The sequence below is a fragment of the Stegostoma tigrinum genome, chromosome 22, assembly GCF_030684315.1.
Source record: "Stegostoma tigrinum isolate sSteTig4 chromosome 22, sSteTig4.hap1, whole genome shotgun sequence".
Classification (NCBI taxonomy): Eukaryota; Metazoa; Chordata; class Chondrichthyes; order Orectolobiformes; family Stegostomatidae; genus Stegostoma; species Stegostoma tigrinum.
Window position 1 is genome coordinate 26,589,768 of NC_081375.1, and position 25,753 is coordinate 26,615,520.

The window sequence follows — 25,753 nt, forward strand, 5'->3', positions numbered from 1 at the left end:
CCCTGCCTCCCTAACCTGTTCTCCCTCCCACCTATCCCCTCCTCCCACCTCAAGCCCTACCCCCATCTTCTACCTACTAACCTCATCCCATCCCCTGACCTGTCCGTCCTGCCTGGACTTACCTATCCCCTCCCTACCTCCCCACATACACTCACCTCTACTGGCTCCATCCCCATCTCTTTGACCTGTCTGTTTCCTCTCCACCTATCTTCTCCTCTACCCATCTTCTATCCGTCTCCTCCTCTCTCCCTATTTATTTGAGAACCCCCTTCCCCTCCCCCATTTCTGAAGGAGGGTCTAGGCCTGAAACGTCAGCCTTCCTGCTCCTCTGGTGCTGCTTGGCCTGCTGTGTTCATCCAGCTCTGCACCTTGTTACCTCATGTCTTTCAAAGTGTTTAGTTCAGAAGAAGCTGGCTGCAGGGAACAACTCTTTTTCAGCAGAATTTAACTAATATTCTTAATAATGACCAAAAGAATAAAACCCTTAAAATAATAGAAGGTCTCAGTTAATGGTGAGTTGGATTTCTGGGATAGCCAAACTGAGAAGAAAGAGAGTTCTCAGAGGCAAGACTCTGGAGTTAAAGAACATTCAAACAAGGAGAGTTCTGACTCAAGGTGACTCACTAAGGTATTAGTGATAACTGCATTGAACGGTGGGCTTATACCCAGAAGGAGGGGATTTGAAGGAAACACCTTGTTAGAAGTAAGTGGAAGAACCAGGAAATTCAACCTATATATGAATCTTTCAAATGGTACTCAGATAAAATGGTTAATCTTACAATTTCTAATAAGTTACCTGACTGATTTTTTTGGGGTGCAACTCAAATGGATATGGAAGGAAATTTAGTTTAAGAGATTTGGCTTAGAAGGTAAGTAGCTGTTCCTTGTATTTTCAAAATCTTTAACAGACTGACTATTTAAGATAGAATGTAGTAGTTGGCTTTCATGATGTTTGATATTTGTGTTGTGAAATGTTTTGGTTTTAACGATGAACCTTGTAACTTCACTCTGCAGTAAATACTTGCATTTTTTGATTTCAAAAATAACAGCATTATTGATCTCAGCTGAAATCATAAATCGTCCAACATCCAACAGTAATAGAATAGCATCAACACAGACTAATAGGGCTTGTCTTTAAATTTTTGTATTAATACGCATGATTTTTCAGGAGTAGAGTGGCTCCTGTTGTACTCTTTTAGACATGTTCCTGCATATGTAGGTGATGAACAACAAAATAAACGACATGCATCTCCTTACTAAATGAAACTTGCATATTGACTGAATATTCTTTCCTGATTTTGTAGTTAATGGAGCACTGCATCAAACAGAACAACGCAATTAATATTTATGAGGAATACTTTGATGATAAAGAGGAATCTGTTGAAAGATTTATCGAACCTTCATCTGCAAAAACTATAAATGTTTTCAGGTAATGGTGCATCCTTGAGTATTATATGGATGTCTCTTTAGATGAAAAATTCCTTGTCAGTGAAAGATTATGGACAATTTTTCAAGGGTAACACCAGCCAGTTTCGAATTGTGAGTAAATAATTATGGAAAATCCCAAGGCAACTGACCAAAAGGTAATGTATTCAAGCTTACCCACAATTTCTTGCAGCTCCACACATAAAGACATGACGAATCTTTTAATTAAAAACTATTATCTGACAACTAATCTTAACTGTAACATCTTCCACATCCCTCCCTGCTTAACATTTTAAAAACAACAATTCAGTTCATCCTTGTCTGAATTCACTACTTTGTTTTGTTCTTCAGATTTGCCACTAAGCTTCTGTCTCTTCCTAGTGTCTGTTACAAAATTCATCCACATTCTTTGAATTAGTCAGTGTGAATGTACTCATAATGTTGCTTCTAGCAGCAGTAGTTGTCTACCCCAGTGGCAGTCGACATCACATCTGCCATCTGTGAGATTCATGTCACATTCTTCAAGGCTCTGGGTATATTCAGGTGCTGTCAGAAATTCATCTGTACGTGCTGGATTGACGATAATCCCGCTAACAGTCTGTAGCAAATATTTGGAATTATAAGGCACTATTTCATCCTCAGCTGGAGTATTGCATTCATTTCTAAGCAACGTACTTTCAGAAGGGCATAAAGGCATTAGTGAGTTAAAGGGTTTTGCGAGAATCATTCCAGGGATGAAGAATTTCAGTTACTGAGGTTGGAGAAGTTGTTTTCTGTTTCTTGGAGAAGAAAAGACTGAGAGGAGATCTGACAGAAGTATTCAAAAATCATGAAAAATTTGAAAAAGGATATGCAGAAGAAAATATTCCCACCTATGAAATTATTGAGAATGAGAGGGCGCAGAATTTATAGTCAGCATTACAAGAAGTAAAAATGATAGAGGAAAATCTTTTTCACAGAATGAATGGATAAGGTCTGGAGTGTAGTGGAGGCACGTTCTTTCAAGGTATTCAAAGAGAAATTAGATTGTATTTTAGAAGGAACTATGTCCAGGATCTCAGAAATTACAGAAGAATGGCAGTAAATGAGATGCTCATTCGGAGAACCAGTGCAGATATGATTGGCTGAAAAGCTACCTTAGGTACTGTTAGAATTCTGTGATACCAAGAGCAAAAGGACAATGGCTGTTGTTATTAGAGAACAATAATTTCAACCCCAGGACCTTGCAGCAGGAGTTCCTGAAGGCAGCATCCTATGCCTAAATGTCTTCAACTGCTTTATCAATGATCTTCCCTCCATGTAAGGTGGGGATATTTGCAGGTGATTGCATAGTCTTAAATACCATTCATTATTCTACAGATGTTGAAGCAGTCTGTGTGTCCATATGCAACAAGACCTGGACAACATTTGTCCTTGGACTGATAAATGAAAAGTAATGTTTACATTACACCAGTGCCAAGCAATGACTATGTCCAGCAAGATAGAATCTAACCATTTTCTCATCACATCCAATAACATTTTCTTTGCCAAGCTCCCCAACCATCATGAACATTGTGAGGATTAGCATTGATCAGAAATTTAACAGCAGTATCAATATCATGGTTATAAGACCAGATCAGAGTCTGGAAATTCCATGGCAAGTGACTCACCTCCTGACTCCACAAAGCCTTTAGAAGGCACAAGCCAGGAGCATGATGGAAGATTTAACCCTCTGACAACTGCTCACCCGAACCAAGACCCACTACCCTCTATGGACAGAACCAATATCATATATAAGATTCCCTGCAGAGACTGTGACAAACACTACATCAGACAAACAGGAAGGAAATAAACAAGTGATAATGGGAACTGCAGACGCTGGAGAATCCAAGATAATAAAGTGTGAAGCTGGATGAACACAGCAGACCAAGCAGCATCTCAGGAGCACAAAAGCTGACGTTTCGGGCCTAGACCCTTCATCAGAGAGGGGGATGGGGTGAGGGTTTATTCCAGAACCCTCACCCCATCCCCCTCTCCGATGAAGGGTCTAGGCCCAAAACGTCAGCTTTTGTGCTCCTGAGATGCTGCTTGGCCTGCTGTGTTCATCCAACTTCACACTTTATTATCTTGGAAATAAACAAGGGTACACAAACATCAATTGGCTACAAAAAGACACAACCAATACTCACTCATCTCTATCCACATGGATAAGGAGAACCACCAGTTCAATTGGGACAACACCAAGATCTTCGGACAAGCAAAGCAGAGACATGCACGGGAATTCCTAGAAGCCTGGTAGCCCATGAAGAAAGCCGTCAACAAACACATAGAACTTGAGCCCATATACACTCTATTGTGAAGGAAAGCTGGAAGTGAGGTAAACCAGCTCAATGGACTCCAGAGTTTAAATACCAGGTAGGAAAACACAACGGTGCTTCATTGGAGGCTGCACTAATGGTGTTACCCAGCAGGGTAATGAAACATCTGCAGAACAACAAAGCAGCTTGGTGAGCCAACATCTGCAACCCAAGCTACAAATCCACTCTAAAAACGTAACACCTGCCTTGATGGGCGCAAGCACTAATAACAGTCAAGAAACTAAATATATCCAAATCAAAGGGGCCCACGTCATTCAACCACCAACTTAAACATTCACTCTGTCTGCACTGATACAGTTAGCAATCTGTACCTTTTACAGAAGGTAGGAGTTGCCGATGCTGGAGAATCTGAGATAACACGGTGTGAAGCTGGATGAACACAGCAGGCCAAGCAGCATCAGAGGAGCAGGAAATGTCAACTTTCCTGTACCTTTTACAGATGGATTTGAGCAACTCTCAAGCTTCCTTCAACAATAACCTTCAAAATCATGGCCTGTAGCACCTAGAAGGACAAGGGCTGCAGATAACTGCCATTTTCTTGCGAAGACATGCATTATTTAAATTTTGAAATACAGAGCCAATCTGGCCTCTTTCAGAATTTGGGTGCAGTGCTGGAAGGTGAGATCCTGCTCCTGTGCTTCACAAGAGTTAGTGGCTGCAAAATGACACTGATAATTGCATCAAACGTTATGAATGTGTAAGTGTAGATGGCTGTCAGACAGAATTCTCAGATGAAACATGCATTGAAAGTGTGAAAATCACCTTATTATCTGAAAGCTGTACTAGTTGATGGACAGAGTTGAAATCAGACACTTACTGGGAGGAGCCGTCATTGGCATACGTGCTTATAAATTGGTTATAGCAATTATGATGATACTCAATCATTCTGTTTATCTATCTGTAGTAGAAGAATGCTGATAATCAAAGGGAACAGAAAATCACTGTGGAAGTGGAAGGCGTCCATGACATTACTTTCACCTCTGTCCCATCCCTCCCCCTCTCAGAAAAGGTTACAGGAATCATCATTCACCTACATCCTTTACCAGCACATCCATTCACTTCAGTCCATTCACATTCTGTGTTAAGCTTGGGGTCACACTTTGGTAAATACATCACAGGCATGTGACTGCAACTGATAGACAATATGAGAGCTGAAATCTCTGACATTGGACAACTACTGGAGATCAAAGCCCTGCTAAGCTCTGTCCAGTCACCAAGCATATGGATTTAGCCATAGGAAACCTGATGGAGATGCTGGCACAGGAAAGGGACCTTCAGTCGAAGATGGCAGAAGCCAAGTGCTGATTCAAGCCAAGGCTGCAGGAGTCTGTCTACATTATAAGTACTGGTCCCAGCAATTGAGCATTTGGCTTCCTTTGTTGAAAGGGTGGCATCTCCCAAGGAGGGCCTGGTTGGGGCAGGGTATTCTGTTTCTGTTTGATATGTGTTTCGATCTACACTCTATCTTGATAGACATAGGTGAGAGTGAGTTGGGGGACCTCTAGCTCTCTCTGAATGCCCTTTTCAAGGAGTGAGGGAGGTGTTATTGGCCCACAAACAGAGAAGAAGAGTGCCAGCAAATCACCTTTTATGGGCTTAATCTCAGCTCACTCCAAGGGTGCACTGCTTTTCCATCTCCCATCCACCAATGACCCTCTTGTCTTTCCAGAAGTTTAGGCTAAGGAGAGTGTATCTCCATCCATGCAGAAGAACCTCCGCTGTCTGAGCCCTCTTGGCTATGACTATCAGACAATAGCTGTCAAGGTCATACTGGATTCAATGGTAGTGCAAGGGTCAGGTCCCTTGGGATGAGACTGGCTACAATAAATCTGCCTGGATTGGCAACAGGATTTTAAAATGGATACTGGCAATCTATATGAAGTAATTGGGAAGTATTCCGAATGTTTGAAGAGGGCCTCAGGAAGATAAAAGATGCCAGGGTTAAGATCTGTGTAGACCCAGAGGCTCAACTCTATACTTCAAGGCAATATTGGCCTACTATGCCCTAAGTACTCACAAAGGACAATATGAGAACACCTGATTGCACCTTGGGGTCTCTTCAGTTTGCAAAGGGTAATGGAGAATATCCTCCAAGGAGCCCCTAGAGTGCTATCTATCTGGATGACTGTTTAATCTCAGGAACTGCTGCAAAGAAACATGTGGATAGTTTGGAGGAGGTCTTTTCTGAGGCTGGCATCCAGCTAAAAAGGGAAAAACATGTTCCGCGTAAATGAGGTAATGTACTTCAAGTACAGAATCGACAACAATGGATTATACCCTATTGAAGAGAAGGTGAAAGACATATACAGGATCTGCAATCCAAGGAATGCAATGGAGTCAAAGTTTCTCCTAGGACTCAAAAATTACCAGGCAGAGATATGGTGTACATAAGGAACTACGGTGACAAAATCTTGAGGGATCCCACAAGTTATCCTTAAAATAATGGAACTAGTATCACACATGGTCCAAACTAAGGAGATGTTTGTCCCTTGACAAAACCTGGAAAGCAACGGAAATGTGATTGTGGGCAAAACAAAGCACAAAGCCCCATTATCATAGGAGTGAGGTAGAACCCTTGATTTTCGGGGAACAGATGTGATGACCCTTCCAGGGTTCGTGGTATACCACTAATTAATTTCCCTGTGGAGCTCATTGAGCATTGGTTCCCTTGGTAAAAGGCAATGGCCTCCCCAATTTGAACTCATCACCTGAGTTTTTTACAAAGTAGTCCCAGAGGGCACTTCTGTGTTACAGTGGTTGTCTCCCCATGCCAGACCAAGAAGCCTGTTTTCAAATCCTACCTCTTCCAAAGATGCGTAAGAACAGATAGATTAACAAAGAAAAAAACAGCAAACCCAGGGAACATAATGGGCTTTGCAGGTAAACTTCTAATTGGCTGCACGGTGATTACCAGTATTGGTTAATAGTTTTGAAAAAAAAATGATGATTTAGTTGTGGAAAAATCATTTGGTCATGTGTAAATAACATTTCTACTATGACAGATAAAGCAGACTCAGGAGCGCTCTTGTGGTGCAGTGATAGTGTTCATATGTCCAGGCCAGGAGGGTTAGGATTAAGTCTCACCTGCTTCACCCCTGAATCAGGCTGATTCGGGAAATATCTATAAAGCAGATTCACTAAGACAAAGCCGGGGGTGGTGTGGGGGGGAAGGCAGACCCATAGGGCTCTTAGTACAGTGGTAGTGTCCCTGCCTCTCAGTCAGGTGGCCCAGATTCAAATACCACCAGTCCAGAGGTGTGTCATAATGTCTCTGAAGGGGTTACTTTAAAAAAGAACACAGACCCAAGAGGGGGCCTACAGAACTGTTTGTGCGAGACTAGGACTGGCCTATGTATGCCACATCTGGTGGATCTCTTGTGTCATTCAACAAATAACAATGTTCCTTTCCAGTCAGGCTTCATAAGTTATTATGAAGCCATTTGACCCATCATGCCTACACCAGCTTGTTAATGAGCATTGTTAGCTTGGGCCGATCTCCTGCTTTTTCCCATACAATTGCATGTAATTTTGTATATAGATAATCATCCAAATCCTTCTTGAATAATAGTGAAAACTGGTGTGTGTCATCTATCAAACATGTTCCATCACTTCTAGCCTCTCTTTATCTTCCATCAATTTCCTTTCTCACTCTAGAGCTGACTGAAAAGCATCCCTCTCCCCTCCATCACTCTAAAACCTTTCCCTTTTAATTTTGACCCTATAACATCATCTTCCACGTGTCTTCTTTCCTCTCTATCCCTATAGTCATTATTGTGTCCACACCTGCTCGTACCCTGATCTCTCCACTCCACCTGCTTTCTCCATTTATGTGACATTCTCAAGAAATCATCTGGTATCCAAACATTACCATGGACTTGTCAACATATTGGATTCCACAACCACCTTCTTTCTATCTCTGTTATCTCCTTTGCCAAGGGCCCTCAGTTAACCCACTCCAGGACCCATCATAGGTAGACTGATAACAAAGCGTAGAGCTGAATGAACACAGCAGGCCAAGCAGCGTCTTAGGAGCAGAAAAGCTGACATTTTGGGCCTAGACCTTCATTATTGGCCCGTAATGTCAGCTTTTCTGCTCCTAAGATGCTGCTTGGCCTGCTATGTTCATCCAGCTCTACACTTTGTTATCTCGGATTCTTCAGCATCTGCAGTTTCTATTGTCTCTGATAGGAAGACTGATGCCACCTTTTACGACTACCTGCTTCCATTAACAAGATGGTTTTTCTGCCTCTGACTCAGTTAAGTTCTCTTCTCTTGCCTATCTTTCTTCCCAGTCTCAGGAGCAGCAGAGGATTTCTCTCCTGAATCCCAAATTTGAAACATTCAGGTCTTGACAAACTCTGTGTTCTATGTTCTTGAGAAATGATGTGTGAAGTAGCAAGATGAGACCCAAAGTAATGATATTTCAAGGGCCAGGCACCTGACTGTAGGTAAATGAAATATTTGAACCTTTTTCTCTTGTCATGTGTTAGAAAGTAACAGGGAGTGTTTTTGGCAGTAGAAGTGCAAATAACTCATTTTATTCTATAATCTTTACTAATAGTCCAGAGAACTTTGTGAGGGGTAGGTCATGCCTTACAAACCTTATCGAGTTTTTTGAGGATGTGACTAGTAAGGTTGATGAGGGTCAAGCTGTGGATGTGGTGTATATGGACTTCAGTAAGGCATTTGATAAGGTTCCCCATGGAAGGCTCATTCAGAAGGTCAGGAGGAATGGGATACAGGGGAACTTAGCTGCTTGGATACAGAATTGGCTGGCCAACAGAAGACAGCGAGTGGTAGTAGAAGGAAAATATTCTGCCTGGAAGTCAGTGGTGAGTGGGGTTCCACAGGGCTCTGTCCTTGGGCCTCTACTGTTTGTAATTTTTATTAATGACTTGGACGAGGGAATTGAAGGATGGGTCAGCAAGTTTGCAGACGACACAAAGGTCGGAGGTGTCGTTGACAGTGTAGAGGGCTGTTGTAGGCTGCAGCGGGACATTGACAGGATGCAGAGATGGGCTGAGAGGTGGCAGATGGAGTTCAACCTGGATAAATGCGAGGTGATGCATTTTGGAAGGTCGAATTTGAAAGCTGAGTACAGGATTAAGGATAGGATTCTTGGCAGCGTGGAGGAACAGAGGGATCTTGGTGTGCAGATACATAGATCCCTTAAAATGGCCACCCAAGTGGACAGGGTTGTTAAGAAAGCATATGGTGTTTTGGCTTTCATTAACAGGGGGATTGAGTTTAAGAGTCGTGACATCTTGTTGCAGCTCTATAAAACTTTGGTTAGACCGCACTTGGAATACTGCGTCCAGTTCTGGGCGCCCTATTATAGGAAAGATGTGGATGCTTTGGAGAGGGTTCAGAGGAGGTTTACCAGGATGCTGCCTGGACTGGAGGGCTTATCTTATGAAGAGAGGTTGACTGAGCTCGGTCTCTTTTCATTGGAGAAAAGGAGGAGGAGAGGGGACCTAATTGAGGTATACAAGATAATGAGAGGCATAGATAGAGTCGATAGCCAGAGACTATTTCCCAGGGCAGAAATGGCTAGCACGAGGGGTCATAGTTTTAAGCTGGTTGGTGGAAAGTATAGAGGGGATGTCAGAGGCAGGTTCTTTACGCAGAGAGTTGTGAGAGCATGGAATGCGTTGCCAGCAGCAGTTGTGGAAGCAAGGTCATTGGGGTCATTTAAGAGACTGCTGGACATGCATATGGTCACAGAAATTTGAGGGTGCATCCATGAGGATCAATGGTCGGCACAACATTGTGGGCTGAAGGGCCTGTTCTGTGCTGTACTGTTCTATGTTCTATGTTCTATGTTCTAACTGTGAATCAGTGTCCCAGCTTGATTGACAGCTCTCCTTGTTTCATTTCTACTAGTTTTGCAATATTCATTTACAGAAACTAAAGTGATTTCAAGTGTCCTGCAGTTCCAGGTATTGAAACTTTAAAGGGTCTGCCCGACACTGTTATTGAGCTACAGGCAATGAACATTATCTTTTGTCTATCACTGCTGTGTTTTGCTCTGCTGTTTTCTCCTGGAGTTTATAAGGCAGTCATTGGTTGTCTGAAAACAGGAACTGCAAGGGAGATGTGACAAAAGGGAGTGGGTGGGAAACTAGAGGTTCATGATTACAATATCGTTAGTTTGCTTGTCATAACCAGGGAACCGGATGGGAATATTTTGGGAATTAGTCTATGAGTAAGGCAATGTTCTCTGTAAGTTTGGATGCTGTAGTGTCACCATGCTGAAAGTATCCCCAGAGACTAAGAAATGCAAGTGATATTGTCCCTCACAGATTCGGTTCTCCACCCTTCCATAGTGTAACACCTTGTCCTGCACGGGAGAAGATATAATGTCATTGGTTGTCTGGGACTGTATTTTGTGATTTCAGCCATAATTGAATCACAGGAAGTATATTAAAATATTGAGGAATGAGGATGTGTGTGGTAAATATGTACAGGTGAGACAGAATATTTAGATGTTAGCCTTGAATTCTGAATGTCGGGGGTCTTGCTGGTTAAGAGACGGGGGTGTGTGGATTGAGCAGTGTGAGATATTGGTGGTGGGGAAGGAAAAAGATACATTCCCCAACTTGAAATCATGAGATCTCTTCTGGCAATGCTGTTTGAGAGTGCAAATCCTGAAACTGATCTTTCTGGCAAACTGTTCCCCCGCACTTCTGTGAGTGGTTCCTGGCTGTCTTGTGAAACCATAGCATTGCTCCTTTTGCCCACCAAGATTGGTTACAGCATGGAAAAGGCCCTTCACTCGGTTCTGTCCATACCATGTCTCTACAAAAGCAATTCAGACAGTGTCACTCCTTCACCCTTTGCCTTCAGCTGGGTACAAGTCCATCTGACTTCTTCCATTTGCCCTGGTGTTTATAAGAATTGGCATTACAGCAATTTTTATTTTTGCAGCTTTCCTTTAGTAAACAGTCAGCCATTAGGAAAGGGAAGGCTGCTTGTATCATATGTTCTGCAACATGTTCTGTTCTGGGTGGCACAGTGGCTCAGTGGTTAGCACTGCTGCCTCACAGTGCCAGGGACCCAAGTTTGATTCCATCCTCGGGGCCTGTCTGTGTGGAGTTTGCACATTCTCCCTGTATCTGCATGGGTTTCCTTTGCGTGCTCCAGTTTCCTCCCTCAATCCAAAGATGTGCAGGCTAGAGGGATTTGCCATGCTAAATTGCCCATAGTACCCAGGGATGTTTAGGTTAGGTGTGTTAGACGCAGGAAGTGTGGAGTTAGCGGAATGTGTCTGGGTGGGATGCTCTTCGGAGGATCAGTGTGGATCTGTTGGGCCGAATGGCCTGTTTCTGCACTGTAGGGATTCTATGATCTATGATTCTATGAAAGCTATCTGGACCTCCTGCTATTTAATCACACCAGTAGGATTGAGCAGCATTGGAGTCACTGGAACTGGAACAAAAATCATCTAGATGAGGTGAGTAAATGAATTTTGTGTCTTATTCTCCTCAACCTGAACAGATATTCGTATGTGACTCACCACATAAACACAGTGACTACAAGAGCAGATCAGAAGCTAGGAGTGCTGCGGCAAGTAACTTGCCTCCTGACTGTCAGAGCTATCTGCCATCTACAAGGCACACGTTAGGAATGTGAAGGAATGCTGCCCACCTGCCTGAATGAGTGCAGCCCTAAAAGCACTCAAGCAGCTTGACACCATCCAGGACAAAGCAGCCCGATTGATGGGCACTACATCCACAAGTATCCACTCCCTCTACCACCGACACTCAGTAGCAGCAGTGTGTACTATCTACAAGAAGTACTGCAGAAATTCACCAAAGACCCTCAGAAAGCACCTTCCAAACCCATGACTGCTTCCACCTAGAAGGACAAAGGCAGCAGATGTAAGGGGACACCACCATCTTCAAATTTCCCTCCAAGCCACTCACCATCCTGACTTGGAACGATATCGTCATTTTTTCACTTTTGCTGGGCCAAAATCCTGGAATTCCCTCACTAATGGCATTGTGGCTCAACGCTTAGCAGGTGGACTGCTGTGTTTCAAATAGGCAGTTCACCATCACCACCTTCTCAAGGGCAAATAGAGAAGGACAATAAATCCTGGCCAGCCAACATTGCCCACATCTCACAAATGAATTTTTAAAAATGTGAATCATTGCCGCATTGCCAAAAATCAGAGCATGTGAATTTTGCATCTCTGGAGTTTAGGATTTACTTTTTTTTGAAAGAATGTCACCACCTATTTTATTAAGGATCTTGTAGGGTGGAGAAAACATAACAATGGTTTGTTTGTTCATCGTCAGTTCTTTGAAAATTGGTTCAGAATGTCTAATTACCATATTATTCTCTGAGTAATGTTTTAATTTAAAATTGAATGTAATGCAGCATCAAATTTTCTGTAATCAAAACAGAAATAGGCCATTCAGCCTCTCAAACCTATACTGCCATTCTAGATCGTGGATGATTATCTACCTAAATGCTGTTTTCCCATTCTGTCCCCAAATCTTGATCTTGGAAAATAATCCGTTAGTTTTTGTTTTATTACTTTGTTGAATAATAATGTTTCTGAAACATACAAAAACAGAAATTGCTGGAGAAACTCTGCAGCATCTGTGCAGAGAAAACATTAACATTTCAAGCATCACTGCACTTGAAACATTGAAAATTCCCCAGCAATTCCTGTGTTTGCTTGTTTCAGGCCTCTAACAACCACAGTTCTTTGCTTTATAATAATGTTTTTGAAATGTGATATATTGACAGGGGTTGTAAAAAAATCTGTAAAATCTGCACAACGTATGTTTCTAAACATTTTAAAAGTTATACAGTGACAAAGTCTTTGATCAACAGCCTTTTTCTTTTTTTGAATTAATTAGTTACTTCATGTGTATTAATGTCAAATGACCTAAAAGCAGACAGCTGCAGAAATAAATATGTGGCAGGATTACATTTTAGAATTATATCACAGAATTTGAGTAATGAAGAAAACCCACAGTATCATCTTGGTTCCATTTATTAGTGACCCCAATGAAGTTAAGCGGACGGTGTCTCATATCTCATGGCATCCAGATCAAGGCCGAAAGCTGGCAATTTCTTATTGTTGTCTGGAGTTTCAAAGAGCTGCTGACAATATGAGTTATGAATCATACATCTGGGACCTCGGTAATTCATAATAATGTGTTGTAGAGCTGTTATTGATCTTACTTGTTTCTTAGAACTTAATTAAAAACTTTTAAAATGTTATTCACTAAGCTGTTCAGAGAAATGGACAGAGGAAGTTTTGAACACTGACGAATGCATCCACTGAATAACATCACTTTAGCAATCACGTCTGACAGGCATTACTATTCAAGTAGATCTCACCAAGTGGTTACAAATTTGTTGTGCTGGTTACTTGAATCAAGAAACCAAAATTGACCTGAATTTTGAGTGATGCCAGTCAAAGTACACACTGAATTGGAAGTTGAGATGAAGCTATGAAAAAGATGGGAAAAATGAATCAACCAACTCGTATAATGCCACAGTGTAACATTCCTCACTAACACCTCACTCCCTAAGTACAAAATATCTTGTGGGAGAATCAGAAAAACCAGTGAACAGTTTAGGCAAATGAAGAATATTGACTAAGATTCCCAATCTAAGACATGAAAAATGTAAAAGGCACAGATGTGGAAGAGTTGAGAACAGAATAAATTCTTAATTTTGTATGGCCCACGTCAATGCATATTAAGTTTGAGTGAATTGTGTCAGCTGTACTGTTTCGTGTCCTGCTAGTGCTAGAGTATAGCGATTATTTGGTCCATAAATCTGTGAAGACTCATCTCTAATTATCTACTAACTTAATCCATTTCATCCTTCTTTCAGAAATGTGTAGGGTGATATAGTTGATTTTTACAGAATATTCTTCTAACTGTTGGCAAGAAACCAGATTCCATGTTCTGAATAATTTTATTGTTGATAACTCATTTGTAAGCCATTTGCCTTAACAAGCAAAATCAAACTTACAGCTTGTGTTTTGTTACTTATTTAGTGTTGTTTTCTGTAGTCTCTTATCACAGTTGCAGGGCTGCCTTCCTTCTTGATTCACTTCAGAGAATTATCATATATTTATAACAATGTGAAATAACTGCACACAGTCCAGTATCCTTTCATCAAGACACCTTTTATTTAGTTGAGTGCAGTACACTGGCTGTGGCCAGCCAGCTCAGAGTCAGTCACCTGAACTGAGGACATTCCCCTGTTTATATTGGTCAGCCAGCACTTTCTGATTATCCTAGGTAAACAACCACAATCAAAGATCTCGTAGTCCACAAGATCCACCTGGTTCCAATCACTACATCCTTCCCCCAACTATGTCCAGTGATGTCGGCCTGGTCTTTCTCTTGTAGCTTTTCCTGTGATGTTTTTGTCCTGGGTCTGGTTTCTGTGACTCCCACTCTGATGCAGGCGCTATGTACTGGACTGTAGCCTGTTTTTTGCACCCAGATCATCTCAGGAGAGTTTCCACCTCTTCTTCTAACGGTTATGGTGTTGATGCTGCAGCCATCTCGGACACCGAGGTTTCTTCGAAACTAGATGGAGGGGGTTACTAAACTTCGTCCACTGAATTAAATTGCCAGTCCCACTTAGAGGAAGCATGTGGCCAGCATTGCCGTTCCTGCTGCTGTTTCCTAAACCAACCCCACCTCCTCAGGCCTGGGAATATCAGGTTTAACCTGGCACAGAGTTTTCTTCCCATCAGCAAGTCTGCTGGAGCTATTCCTGTTGTTTCTTGAAGGTTGGCCCTATAATTGAACAGGACCGGGACAGTTTGGCATTGAGTGATACTTTAGGCTGCTTCTTTAAGTCTGTCTTCAGTGTTTGGACCACTCTTTCCACCAGATCATTGGACAATGGATGGTTGGAGCTGACCTTATGTGCCCCGAACCCACAGCACCCATTTTGTGTGCGTTGTGCAGGAACGCAGTGAAAACACCAGTTGTGTAAATAATTTTATTCAATATTCCAACTTCAACTTGAGGAAACACTCAAATTCCCTGCTGTTTAATGATGTTCCATTGTCTGAGACCAATACATCTGGGAGCTCATGTATTGCACATGATGCTCACAGCTTCTCCAATTGTCATCCCTGAGTTTGCTGAATGAACTTTATGCACATCCAACCACTTTGAATAGGCATCCATAATGACCAGGAACTTTGAGCTCATGAAAGGACTGGCATAGTTGACATGTTACAGTGTCCAGGGTTTACCCAGCCATTCCTACGAATGTGGGGGTGACTCTGGGATAGTTAAGTCCCTTCTAACTGAAAATGCTGTGGATTCAGTTGTAGTCAGGACTACTCATTGCTTTTCATCTGCCCTGATGTCATTTGCCTGGAAAAAGTATCACATTCTTTCTGTATGCTGGGCCCAGTCTTTGACAGCAGGATCAAACGAGTCAAGCTTCCCAAATAAAGGCATGATGCCAGAAATGTTTGCCCCAACTCCAAGACGACTGTTACGAGTGTATGTTCTTCAGGGATCTATTATTTTCACACGTCACCATTGAAATAACCGCATATAGGCCGGTATCCCATCACCAAGACACTCTTTATTTACTTGTGCACAGTGTACCGGCTACGGCCAGCCAGCTTGGAGTCAGTCCCCTGAACCGAGGAGACTGTAGATCCCCATTTTATTTTCCCTTTTTTATGATATCGCAGTCCAGTAAGAACCTCTTCCTCACAAACCTTGGACACTGTAACATGTCAACTGCTGTCATCCTGCTGTCAAAGACTGGGCCCAGCCAGTGCAGAATCAGTCCCCTGAACCAAGGAGATTCTAATCTCCCTTACACTCCTGTCATATAACAGTAGAGCTTATTCCCCACACCCGCCCCAACCCTGCAGCACCCATTTTGTGTGTGTTGTGCAGGGATGCAGTGAAAACACCAGATGTGTAAATAATTTTATTCAATATTCCACCATCAGGAGAAACATCAGTGTGGCCAGGGAACCACTGTCAAGCAGAGCCTAGTAGGGGCAATGCTTACATGAAAGAAAAATAAGTAAAAGGGAGCATTAGGATCGAATCTAAATAGAATTGGAGGCGTAAATAAAACACTACACACCCCCATGGTGCCCACCTTTCCCAAAAGGCATTGAGAACATTGGTGGACACTATATGCTCCCTCTCCAAGTACATCCATGCTCCAACATACCTTTGGTAGCGAGGCAAGCAGTTGGCAGAAATGACCTCCAAAGCTTGTACTATTTATAGCCAGCCTGGTCAATCCCCTGTTTATATTGATAACCCGGTTTCTCTGGCCCAAGTTAACAACCCCAATCAAGGATCCCATAGTCGATGAGATCCACCTGGTTCCAATCAATACACTATGGGACATCACTGCCTCATAATCAGTGTGTAGGTTGTACTTGTGTAAATGTCATATCTACAGTTTGTAGAATAAGCAGTAAAGGTATCAAAAACACGACCATAGCTCATCACCCAAGAAACATGAATCATAAACCTGTGTTTTTGTTAAATTAATTCATTATATGTGGGTGTCACAGGATGGGCCAGCATTTGTTGCACATCCCTATTTATTCTTGACAAGTTGGTAAGCTACCTTTTTGTACTTGCCATTTTGTAATCCAAGCCTGAATGTTGTCCAGGTCTTGCTGCAAGTGGATCCAGGCTGCTTCATGACATGAGAAGTCATTAACAGTGCTGAAGACAACACTCCAGTTAATAGTTTCAATTTACTTTAAGCCTGTTGTGATGGATTTTGGTATCTTTCTTGTTTCATCATCATTTGCTCACACCTCATTCCTTGAAGAGAAATTCTCCAACAAATGTCTTTGTCATTCTGTAATTTGCCTTTGATAGGTATGCAAGTGTGGCCTTGGATGAGACAAAGTTTCATTTTTTTCTCCTTGATGAAAATATGAGACCATTTATCCAGACAGAATAATTCTAAATGAAAGTTATCATGTTTAAATTGATCTGTGGTTTGTCCAAAAAGGTTTGGTTTAATTATAATTCTGTGATCCAATCATTATGTTACAGGAATTCATATTTAATCAAATTTTTGTTCTATAGAAAATACAAATAAGCATGACATGGTAATAAAGCCTGTATCACCTCTTCTGTGTCTGGAGTACAACCCAAAAGATTCACATATTCTGGCTGGAGGTTGTTACAATGGACAAATGGGTCAGTAAGTGAACACTGCAATATAAGTGTGCCAAAGCTTGCAATATTCACCAATGTAACAATTTTGACTAATTTCCAAGTAATAGAAATTACACAAAGTCACAGTAGTTGGTACAGGAATTTCTGTACCAATCTAGGAATTTATCAAAATGTTTTCAGCATTATCTTGTATGAACTGTATTTAGAAAATAAACAGGCTAGTTGTCATTGAGTGAGGTCACCTGTGTTCTAATTCTGTCACATTTCAAGCTTTTCATAAACTGGAATCAGGAGGTGTCTTAAAAACAAAATCCTTTTCTTACATAAAATTGAATAAAAAGAGGGTAAGAAACCAGGAAAAGCGTGGTTAAATTGACAACGATAACAAACTATGTAGTTCCTGCATCTAGTGACTGATCAGGCAAAAGTAACTGTAAACGTACAGATGCTGCTGAAAACCTGAATATTAAGACAAATTACAGCAGAAATTTTTAATGTTAATGATTATAGTCTCTGGAATTTAGAAGAAATGGAAATTATCTTGTTGAAAGATATAAAATCCCTAGAAGATTGACAGGCTTGACACTAAGAAACTCTTTGCCTCTTGCTGGAGAGTCTAGAACTTGGGATTGCAGTCTCAAAACAAGTGGTCAGCCATTTTTATCAGTGAGAAAATTAGTCACTTAAAGGGTTGTGAATAAAAGATCCAAATCTTTTTCACCAAGGCAGAGTAGGCACAGATAAAATATTGAGAACTTTATAACAGTAATTAATTACACTGAATGTTTCTTCATACAACTGTTACAAAACTAACATCAAAAGGAGGTCTCCAACATTCAAATATTTGCTGTACTGTTAGAGACCCACATTTTACTTCTCTTATCAAGGATACTGGGACACACGGAAAGGAAGCCAGGCGGTTGAAATTCCAACAATTGAAGTTGGTCATCGGGATCCTGTATACAAGATTATTTGGTTACAGTCTAAAACGGGAACAGAATGTTTCTCTGCTGCTTCTGATGGGCAGGTAACTGCAGAAGGAAAAAGAAAACATATATCATATATTCCTTTGTTCATAGAGACAGCTAATTTTCCTGCCACATAACACTGTTGTAGTGCTCCAATAATGCACTGGAAATAGTTTGACAATGGGAATTCACCCTTCAGTTTTTAATCTAAAGTTTTTCATTGTAATTCATTCATGAGAGACTTAGAACATAGAACATAGAACAGTACAGCACAGAACAGGCCCTTCAGCCCACAATGTTGTGCCGACCATTGATCCTCATGGATGCACCCTCAAATTTCTGTGACCATATGCATCTCCAGCAGTCTCTTAAATGACCCCAATGACCTTGCTTCCACAACTGCTGCTGGCAACGCATTCCATGCTCTCACAACTCTCTGCGTAAAGAACCTGCCTCTGACATCCCCTCTATACTTTCCACCAACCAGCTTAAAACTATGACCCCTCGTGCTAGCCATTTCTGCCCTGGGAAATAGTCTCTGGCTATCGACTCTATCTATGCCTCTCATTATCTTGTATACCTCAATTAGGTCCCCTCTCCTCCTCCTTTTCTCCAATGAAAAGAGACCGAGCTCAGTCAACCTCTCTTCATAAGATAAGCCCTCCAGTCCAGGCAGCATCCTGGTAAACCTCCTCTGAACCCTCTCCAAAGCATCCACATCTTTCCTATAATAGGGCGCCCAGAACTGGACGCAGTATTCCAAGTGCGGTCTAACCAAAGTTTTATAGAGCTGCAACAAGATCTCACGACTCTTAAACTCAATCCCCCTGTTAATGAAAGCCAAAACACCATATGCTTTCTTAACAACCCTGTCCACTTGGGTGGCCATTTTAAGGGATCTATGTATCTGCACACCAAGATCCCTCTGTTCCTCCACGCTGCCAAGAATCCTATCCTTAATCCTGTACTCAGCTTTCAAATTCGACCTTCCAAAATGCATCACCTCGCATTTATCCAGGTTGAACTCCATCTGCCACCTCTCAGCCCATCTCTGCATCCTGTCAATGTCCCGCTGCAGCCTACAACAGCCCTCTACACTGTCAACGACACCTCCGACCTTTGTGTCGTCTGCAAACTTGCTGACCCATCCTTCAATTCCCTCGTCCAAGTCATTAATAAAAATTACAAACAGTAGAGGCCCAAGGACAGAGCCCTGTGGAACCCCACTCACCACTGACTTCCAGGCAGAATATTTTCCTTCTACTACCACACGCTGTCTTCTGTTGGCCAGCCAATTCTGTATCCAAGCAGCTAAGTTCCCCTGTATCCCATTCCTCCTGACCTTCTGAATGAGCCTTCCATGGGGAACCTTATCAAATGCCTTACTGAAGTACTTAGTGAATGGTTTGAAGTACGTTGGTTTCTTATGCTGAACATAGAACAGTTATTGGGATAAAAAGGGAAGATCTCATATGCAACAAAACAATTTTGGAGAGAAAACTGAAGGATCACTGACAACAAATTTAGAATTTTGGGTGCTCTAAATCACAACCTAGAAATAGAGTATAATGACAAACTTTTCACTGTGTAGTGAATTTCAACAACTTCATATAGTATAGGAATTTGAAAATTTTAATTTAAATTACTTGTTAATAAACATTTTTATCTTTTTACATCATACACAGTCTATAAAACATTACAGAAATCAGAGAGATGACTACATGTGAGATTAAAAATTATTGTAATAAACACACAGAATTCACTCCTAAAACTTTCTACTTTATTCAGTATTAACACTCGTTGATGGGAACAAGTTGGTTACAATGTACAAACTCGAGCACAAACTAGTCAACATAAAAAAGAGAAGCTATGTGTTTTGGAAGGACGAAACACAATTTTTGTAATTGATCAATGTTGATATTTTAATTGACCAGCCAGATGTGTTATGGTGTACTTCTGGGGCAGGTAGAACTCAAACCCAAACTTCATGACCTAGAGGTAGGGAGACTGATACTGCATCATAAGACTTCAATTCATTATGTATTATTGTCATCCAATACACAATAGCAACATTGAATACAAAATACTGCAGCTGACAAAGAAAAATGGCATAATAGAGTCATAGAGTTATACAGCATGGAAACAGACCCTTTGGTCCAACTTGTCCATGCTGACCAGATATCCTAAATTAATCTAGTCCCTCTAGTCCCTTCCTATTCATGTATCCATACAGATGCCTTTTTTAAATGCTGTAATTGTACCAGCCTCCACCACTTCCTCTGGCACCTTGTTCCACACACGCATCACCCTCAGTGTGAAAAAGATCCCCCTTAGATCCTTTTTAAGTCTTTCCCCTCTCACCTTTAAACCTTTGCCCTCTAGTTTTGTACTCCCATACCCTGGGAAGAAGACTTTGGCTATTCACCCTATCCATGCCCCTCATGATTTCATAAACTTCTGTAAGGGCACCCTTCAGCCTCTGATGCTCCAAGGAAAATCAACCCAGCCCATTCAGCCTCTATCTATAGCTCAAACCCTCCAACCTCAGCATCATCCTTGTAATCTTTTCTCTACCCTTTCAAGTTTAACAACATATTTCTCATAGCAGGGAAACCAGAGTTAAATGCAGTATTCCAAAAATGGCCTAAGAAGTATCCTGTACAACTGCAACATTACCACCACTATCTCTTGTACTCAATGACTTTCACTTCTGTTATTTTAACAGAGGTAGCAAGCGCTTTATAGTTGTGATCAGTAACTTCTAACCTTATTTTTAAAGCAGATAGGTTAAATAGATCAGAATGGCAGGAATAATGAGGTGTTGTGTTGCAATTCTGTTTGTCATTTTCTCTGTCAGAGCACAACAAAGCTGAACCGAGAGGGGAGGCTAAACATGGACATGGATTTTCTGAGGGCCAGACAATTATTATTCCAGCATAGCTGGGAGTTGTGTGTGGCGACCCTTCAGAATCCCCATGGTAGCAAACTCCAAAGGAATTACCTGGGAAATTGAAGATTTCACTGGGCAACTCCTCTACACCTGAAACCCTCTGAAAATGTTATTTAAATCAGAGAGTTCCGAAGTTTCTGTTGCAATGAAGTAACTAGTTACTCGAGAAAAGTTTAGACCATTAAATACATGGTCTAACTCCTGAGTGACTATACAACTGATTCAGCTCCCTCAAACTTCAACCAGAAACTCTGACCTGATACCCTTGGGACTCGACCTCCCCTTTCTCCAACACATAACTGACACCTGATAGCAATTATCAATTTATTATCTGATTGATATTGTTATACATTAAACTGATGACCTTGTCTTCCTTTCTAACAGGATAAACACTTGATGTACTTTATTTACTGTGAGGCATTTGGAACTCCTCTGAATTAGTGAAAAGGGCACTGAGTCAGAGTTCTTTCTTTCCTTTAACACTATTAGAATCTATGTTCTTGATATATCTTTTGTGTCACTTTAAGTTAATTTTGTGGAAAAACCTTAGCTAAAAATCAGAAATATTGTTTATTATTGATCATGTATGGCATCCAAAGGTAACAACAGGAATGTTAAATTGTGGTCTAATGTCTGTAGGTACTGTGGTGGGATATCCGGAAATTGAGTGAACCTGTAGAGAGACTCATTCTGGACGTTACAAAGAAAGATGATCCAGATATTGCATATGGAGCTGTTTCACTCGAGTTTGAAAGCACCATGGTAACTATCATTGGTACTTTATCTCAAAGCCATGGTTTAATGTTACAAAGTACTATAGTAATGAAGGAAATATTCTTGTATAACGTAGTATGTCAGTTTGGTAGTCAAAAACTTGAAAATTGCTGCGAAAGGTTTTGTCAAATCTTGTGAAATCTTTTCATCTTGTGCACGTCTGGATAATTTAGAGTAATACCACTTAAAGGGAAAATTATCATTAATACTGCATGAGGAGAGAGTGCTGAATTTTTGGAAAGTGCACTCTGCTTGTTAGATACATTGCCAAATTCTGATTGATCAGGGCATTGCCACGAGAAATGAAACAGTGAACGGTAGAACACACAAGTGCGCCACGCTGCGAGACCGACTGACAATAATCTATTTGTTGTCAACATGAATCTTGCACATTCAGGCATATGAAGCAGATGTTGTACATGTGCGTAATCATTTCTAACGCTGAATATTATGATGTGAGTTTTGCAAGTGCAAGCTGGTTGACAATGGTCACTACCTTGCTGCAAACAACCAAAGGAACATGCTGTTTCATACAATCTACCTATCTTTAATACCTGATATCTCACCAGTACTAAAGTTCATATACTACATTTCAGCAGCAAGGGTGACTGCTTTATAGTGCAGAATAATATATATCAAAGCCATCCTACTGGATATTGGCCACGCTGGTAAAATCATTTCTCACCCTTATGATGCAAACACATGAAAGCAACTATGGCAATCCTTCTTGGGTCTTAAAGAGTTTTAGGTCTACCTCACACTACCCTGGAAGAATATGATGACTGAGAATTTTGAGCAACAACTGGATCTAGCTGTTTCATACTGCTGCTATACAGCAGCAGCACATGGCCGCCGCTAACAGGATGCTGCTGTCAAGCTAGAAAGATGTTCTGCCCATCATACAAATGAATTTTTTTCAAAAAGAGGAAGAACTGCAGATGCTGGAAATCAAGAACAAAAACAGAAATTGCTTCAGAATCGTTTTGAACAGTTCTGAAGAAGGGTCACTACACCCAAAACAATAACTGATTTTTCGCCGTAGATGCTAACAGACCTGCTGACTTTCCAGCAATTTCTGTTTTTTTATACAAATGAGTAATGTGGTATATGAATTTCATTGCCTGCTGTGGTCAGATATGTAGGTCTTACATGCCAAAGTCACACCATTTCAAACAGCACATCTGTTTGGCATACATCAAGAAAGTTACTGACCATACCCAATCAACTTGCGCATGTAAAACTAACAGTCCAGAAACATTGACTGAGTAATCCTGAGAGGGCAAAGAAGCATGCTGACCACCAGTTTAGGATTGGCAGTTGGGTTTACAGTGTGGCAGACTTGAGTGTACTGAAATCTACCTATATTAATAGACAGGTCAAAGTAAACACAAAGAACTGCTGTAAATCTGAAACCACTGGACAAACAACTATGAAGGGTCATTTGATGTGAAACATGAACTCTGTTTTCTGTTCAAAGTTGCTGCCAGGCTTGCTGTGTTTCTCCAGCTCTCTCCGATTTTGTTAACATATAGGTCCCTATTCTTCATGGTCAGATATTTTTAATGAACCTGTTCAGAGATGTTATTACACTCCTCTGAAGTAGGTGGGATGTAAACCAGGCACTCCAGGCTCAGTGATAATGGGAACTGCAGATGCTGGAAATTCCAAGATAATAAAATGTGAGGCTGGATGAACACAGCAGGCCAAGCAGCATCTCAGGAGCACAAAAGCTGACGTTTCGGGCCTAGACCCTTCATCAGAGAGGGGGATGGGGGGAGGGAATTGGAATAAATAGGGAGAGAGGGGGAGGCGGACCGAAGATGGAGAGTAAAGAAGATAGGTGGAGAGGGTGTAGGTGGGGAGGTAGGGAGGGGATAGGTCAGTCCAGGGAAGACGGACAGGTCAAAGAGGTGGGATGAGGTTAGTAGGTAGCTGGGGGTGCGAGGAAGGGATGGGTGAGAGGAAGAACCGGTTAGGGAGGCAGAGACAGGTTGGACTGGTTTTGGGATGCAGTGGGTGGGGGGGAAGAGCTGGGCTGGTTGTGTGGTGCAGTGGGGGGAGGGGATGAACTGGGCTGGTTTAGGGATGCAGTAGGGGAAGGGGAGATTTTGAAACTGGTCCAGGAACTCCCCACCTATGTCCGTGACACTACCCACGCCCTCCACCTCCTCCAGGACTTCCAATTCCCTGGCCCCCAACACCTCATATTCACCATGGACGTCCAGTCCCTGTACACCTGCATTCCGCATGGAGATGGCCTCAAGGCCCTCCGCTTCTTCCTGTCCCGCAGGCCCGACCAGGCCCCCTCCACCGACACTCTCATCCGCCTAGCTGAACTCGTCCTCACACCCAACAACTTCTCTTTTGACTCCTCCCACTTCCTACAGACTAAGGGGGTGGCCATGGGCACCCGCATGGGCCCCAGCTATGCCTGCCTCTTTGTAGGTTACGTGGAACAGTCCCTCTTCCGCACCTACACAGGCCCCAAACCCCACCTCTTCCTCCGGTACATTGATGACTGTATCGGCGCTGCCTCTTGCTCCCCAGAGGAGCTTGAACAGTTCATCCACTTCACCAACACCTTCCACCCCAACCTTCAGTTCACCTGGGCCATCTCCAGCACATCCCTCACCTTCCTGGACCTCTCAGTCTCCATCTCAGGCAACCAGCTTGTAACTGATGTCCATTTCAAGCCCACCGACTCCCACAGCTACCTAGAATACACCTCCTCCCACCCACCCTCCTGCAAAAATTCCATCCCCTATTCCCAATTCCTCCGCCTCCGCCGCATCTGCTCCCACGATAAGACATTCCACTCCCGCACATCCCAGATGTCCAAGTTCTTTAAGGACCGCAACTTTCCCCCCACGGTGATCGAGAACGCCCTTGACCGCGTCTCCCGCATTTCCCGCGACACATCCCTCACACCCCGCCCCCGCCACAACCGCCCCAAGAGGATCCCCCTCGTTCTCACCCACCACCCTACCAACCTCCGCATACAACGCATTATCCTCCGACACTTCCGCCATTTACAATCCGACCCCACCACCCAAGACATTTTTCCATCCCCTCCCCTGTCTGCTTTCCGGAGAGACCACTCTCTCCGTGACTCCCTTGTTCGGTCCACACTGCCCTCCAACCCCACCACACCCGGCACCTTCCCCTGCAACCGCAGGAAATGCTACACTTGTCCCCACACCTCCTCCCTCACCCCCATCCCAGGCCCCAAGATGACATTCCACATTAAGCAGAGGTTCACCTGCACATCTGCCAATGTGGTATACTGCATCCACTGTACCCGGTGCGGCTTCCTCTACATTGGGGAAACCAAGCGGAGGCTTGGGGACCGCTTTGCAGAACACCTCCGCTCAGTTCGCAACAAACAACTGCACCTCCCAGTCGCAAACCATTTCCACTCCCCCTCCCATTCTCTTGATGACATGTCCATCATGGGCCTCCTGCACTGCCACAATGATGCCACCCGAAGGTTGCAGGAACAGCAACTCATATTCCGCCTGGGAACCCTGCAGCCATATGGTATCAATGTGGATTTCACCAGTTTCAAAATCTCCCCTTCCCCTACTGCATCCCTAAACCAGCCCAGTTCGTCCCCTCCCCCCACTGCACCACACAACCAGCCCAGCTCTTGCCCCCCACCCACTGCATCCCAAAACCAGTCCAACCTGTCTCTGCCTCCCTAACCGGTTCTTCCTCTCACCCATCCCTTCCTCCCACCCCAAGCCGCACCCCCAGCTACCTACTAACCTCATCCCACCTCTTTGACCTGTCCGTCTTCCCTGGACTGACCTATCCCCTCCCTACCTCCCCACCTACACCCTCTCCACCTATCTTCTTTACTCTCCATCTTTGGTCCGCCTCCCCCTCTCTCCCTATTTATTCCAGTTCCCTCCCCCCATCCCCCTCTCTGATGAAGGGTCTAGGCCCGAAACGTCAGCTTTTGTGCTCCTGAGATGCTGCTTGGCCTGCTGTGTTCATCCAGCCTCACATTTTATTATCTTATTACTCCAGGCTCAGGGGTAGGGACACTACTAGTGCACCACAAGAGCCCTTATTCTTTGCAGTTTTTAAAAACATTTTTAAATCTATTTT

The 25,753-nt window shown here is 42.7% G+C and overlaps 1 protein-coding gene across 7 annotated transcripts in view; it reads left to right on the forward strand.

The window, feature by feature from the left end:
* The window catches only part of dnai2b (dynein, axonemal, intermediate chain 2b), a 68,515-nt gene that overhangs the window by 11,930 nt on the left and 30,832 nt on the right, over positions 1-25,753 (forward strand). For all 7 annotated transcript variants that reach the window (XM_048555540.1, XM_048555541.2, XM_048555538.2 and 4 more), the window contains exons 4-8: positions 1,305-1,429; positions 12,796-12,938; positions 16,859-16,972; positions 17,839-17,978; positions 21,509-21,631. In XM_048555540.1, coding sequence (XP_048411497.1) covers positions 1,305-1,429; positions 12,796-12,938; positions 16,859-16,972; positions 17,839-17,978; positions 21,509-21,631 — 645 coding nt within the window. The remainder of the gene's footprint in view (positions 1-1,304; positions 1,430-12,795; positions 12,939-16,858; positions 16,973-17,838; positions 17,979-21,508; positions 21,632-25,753) is intronic.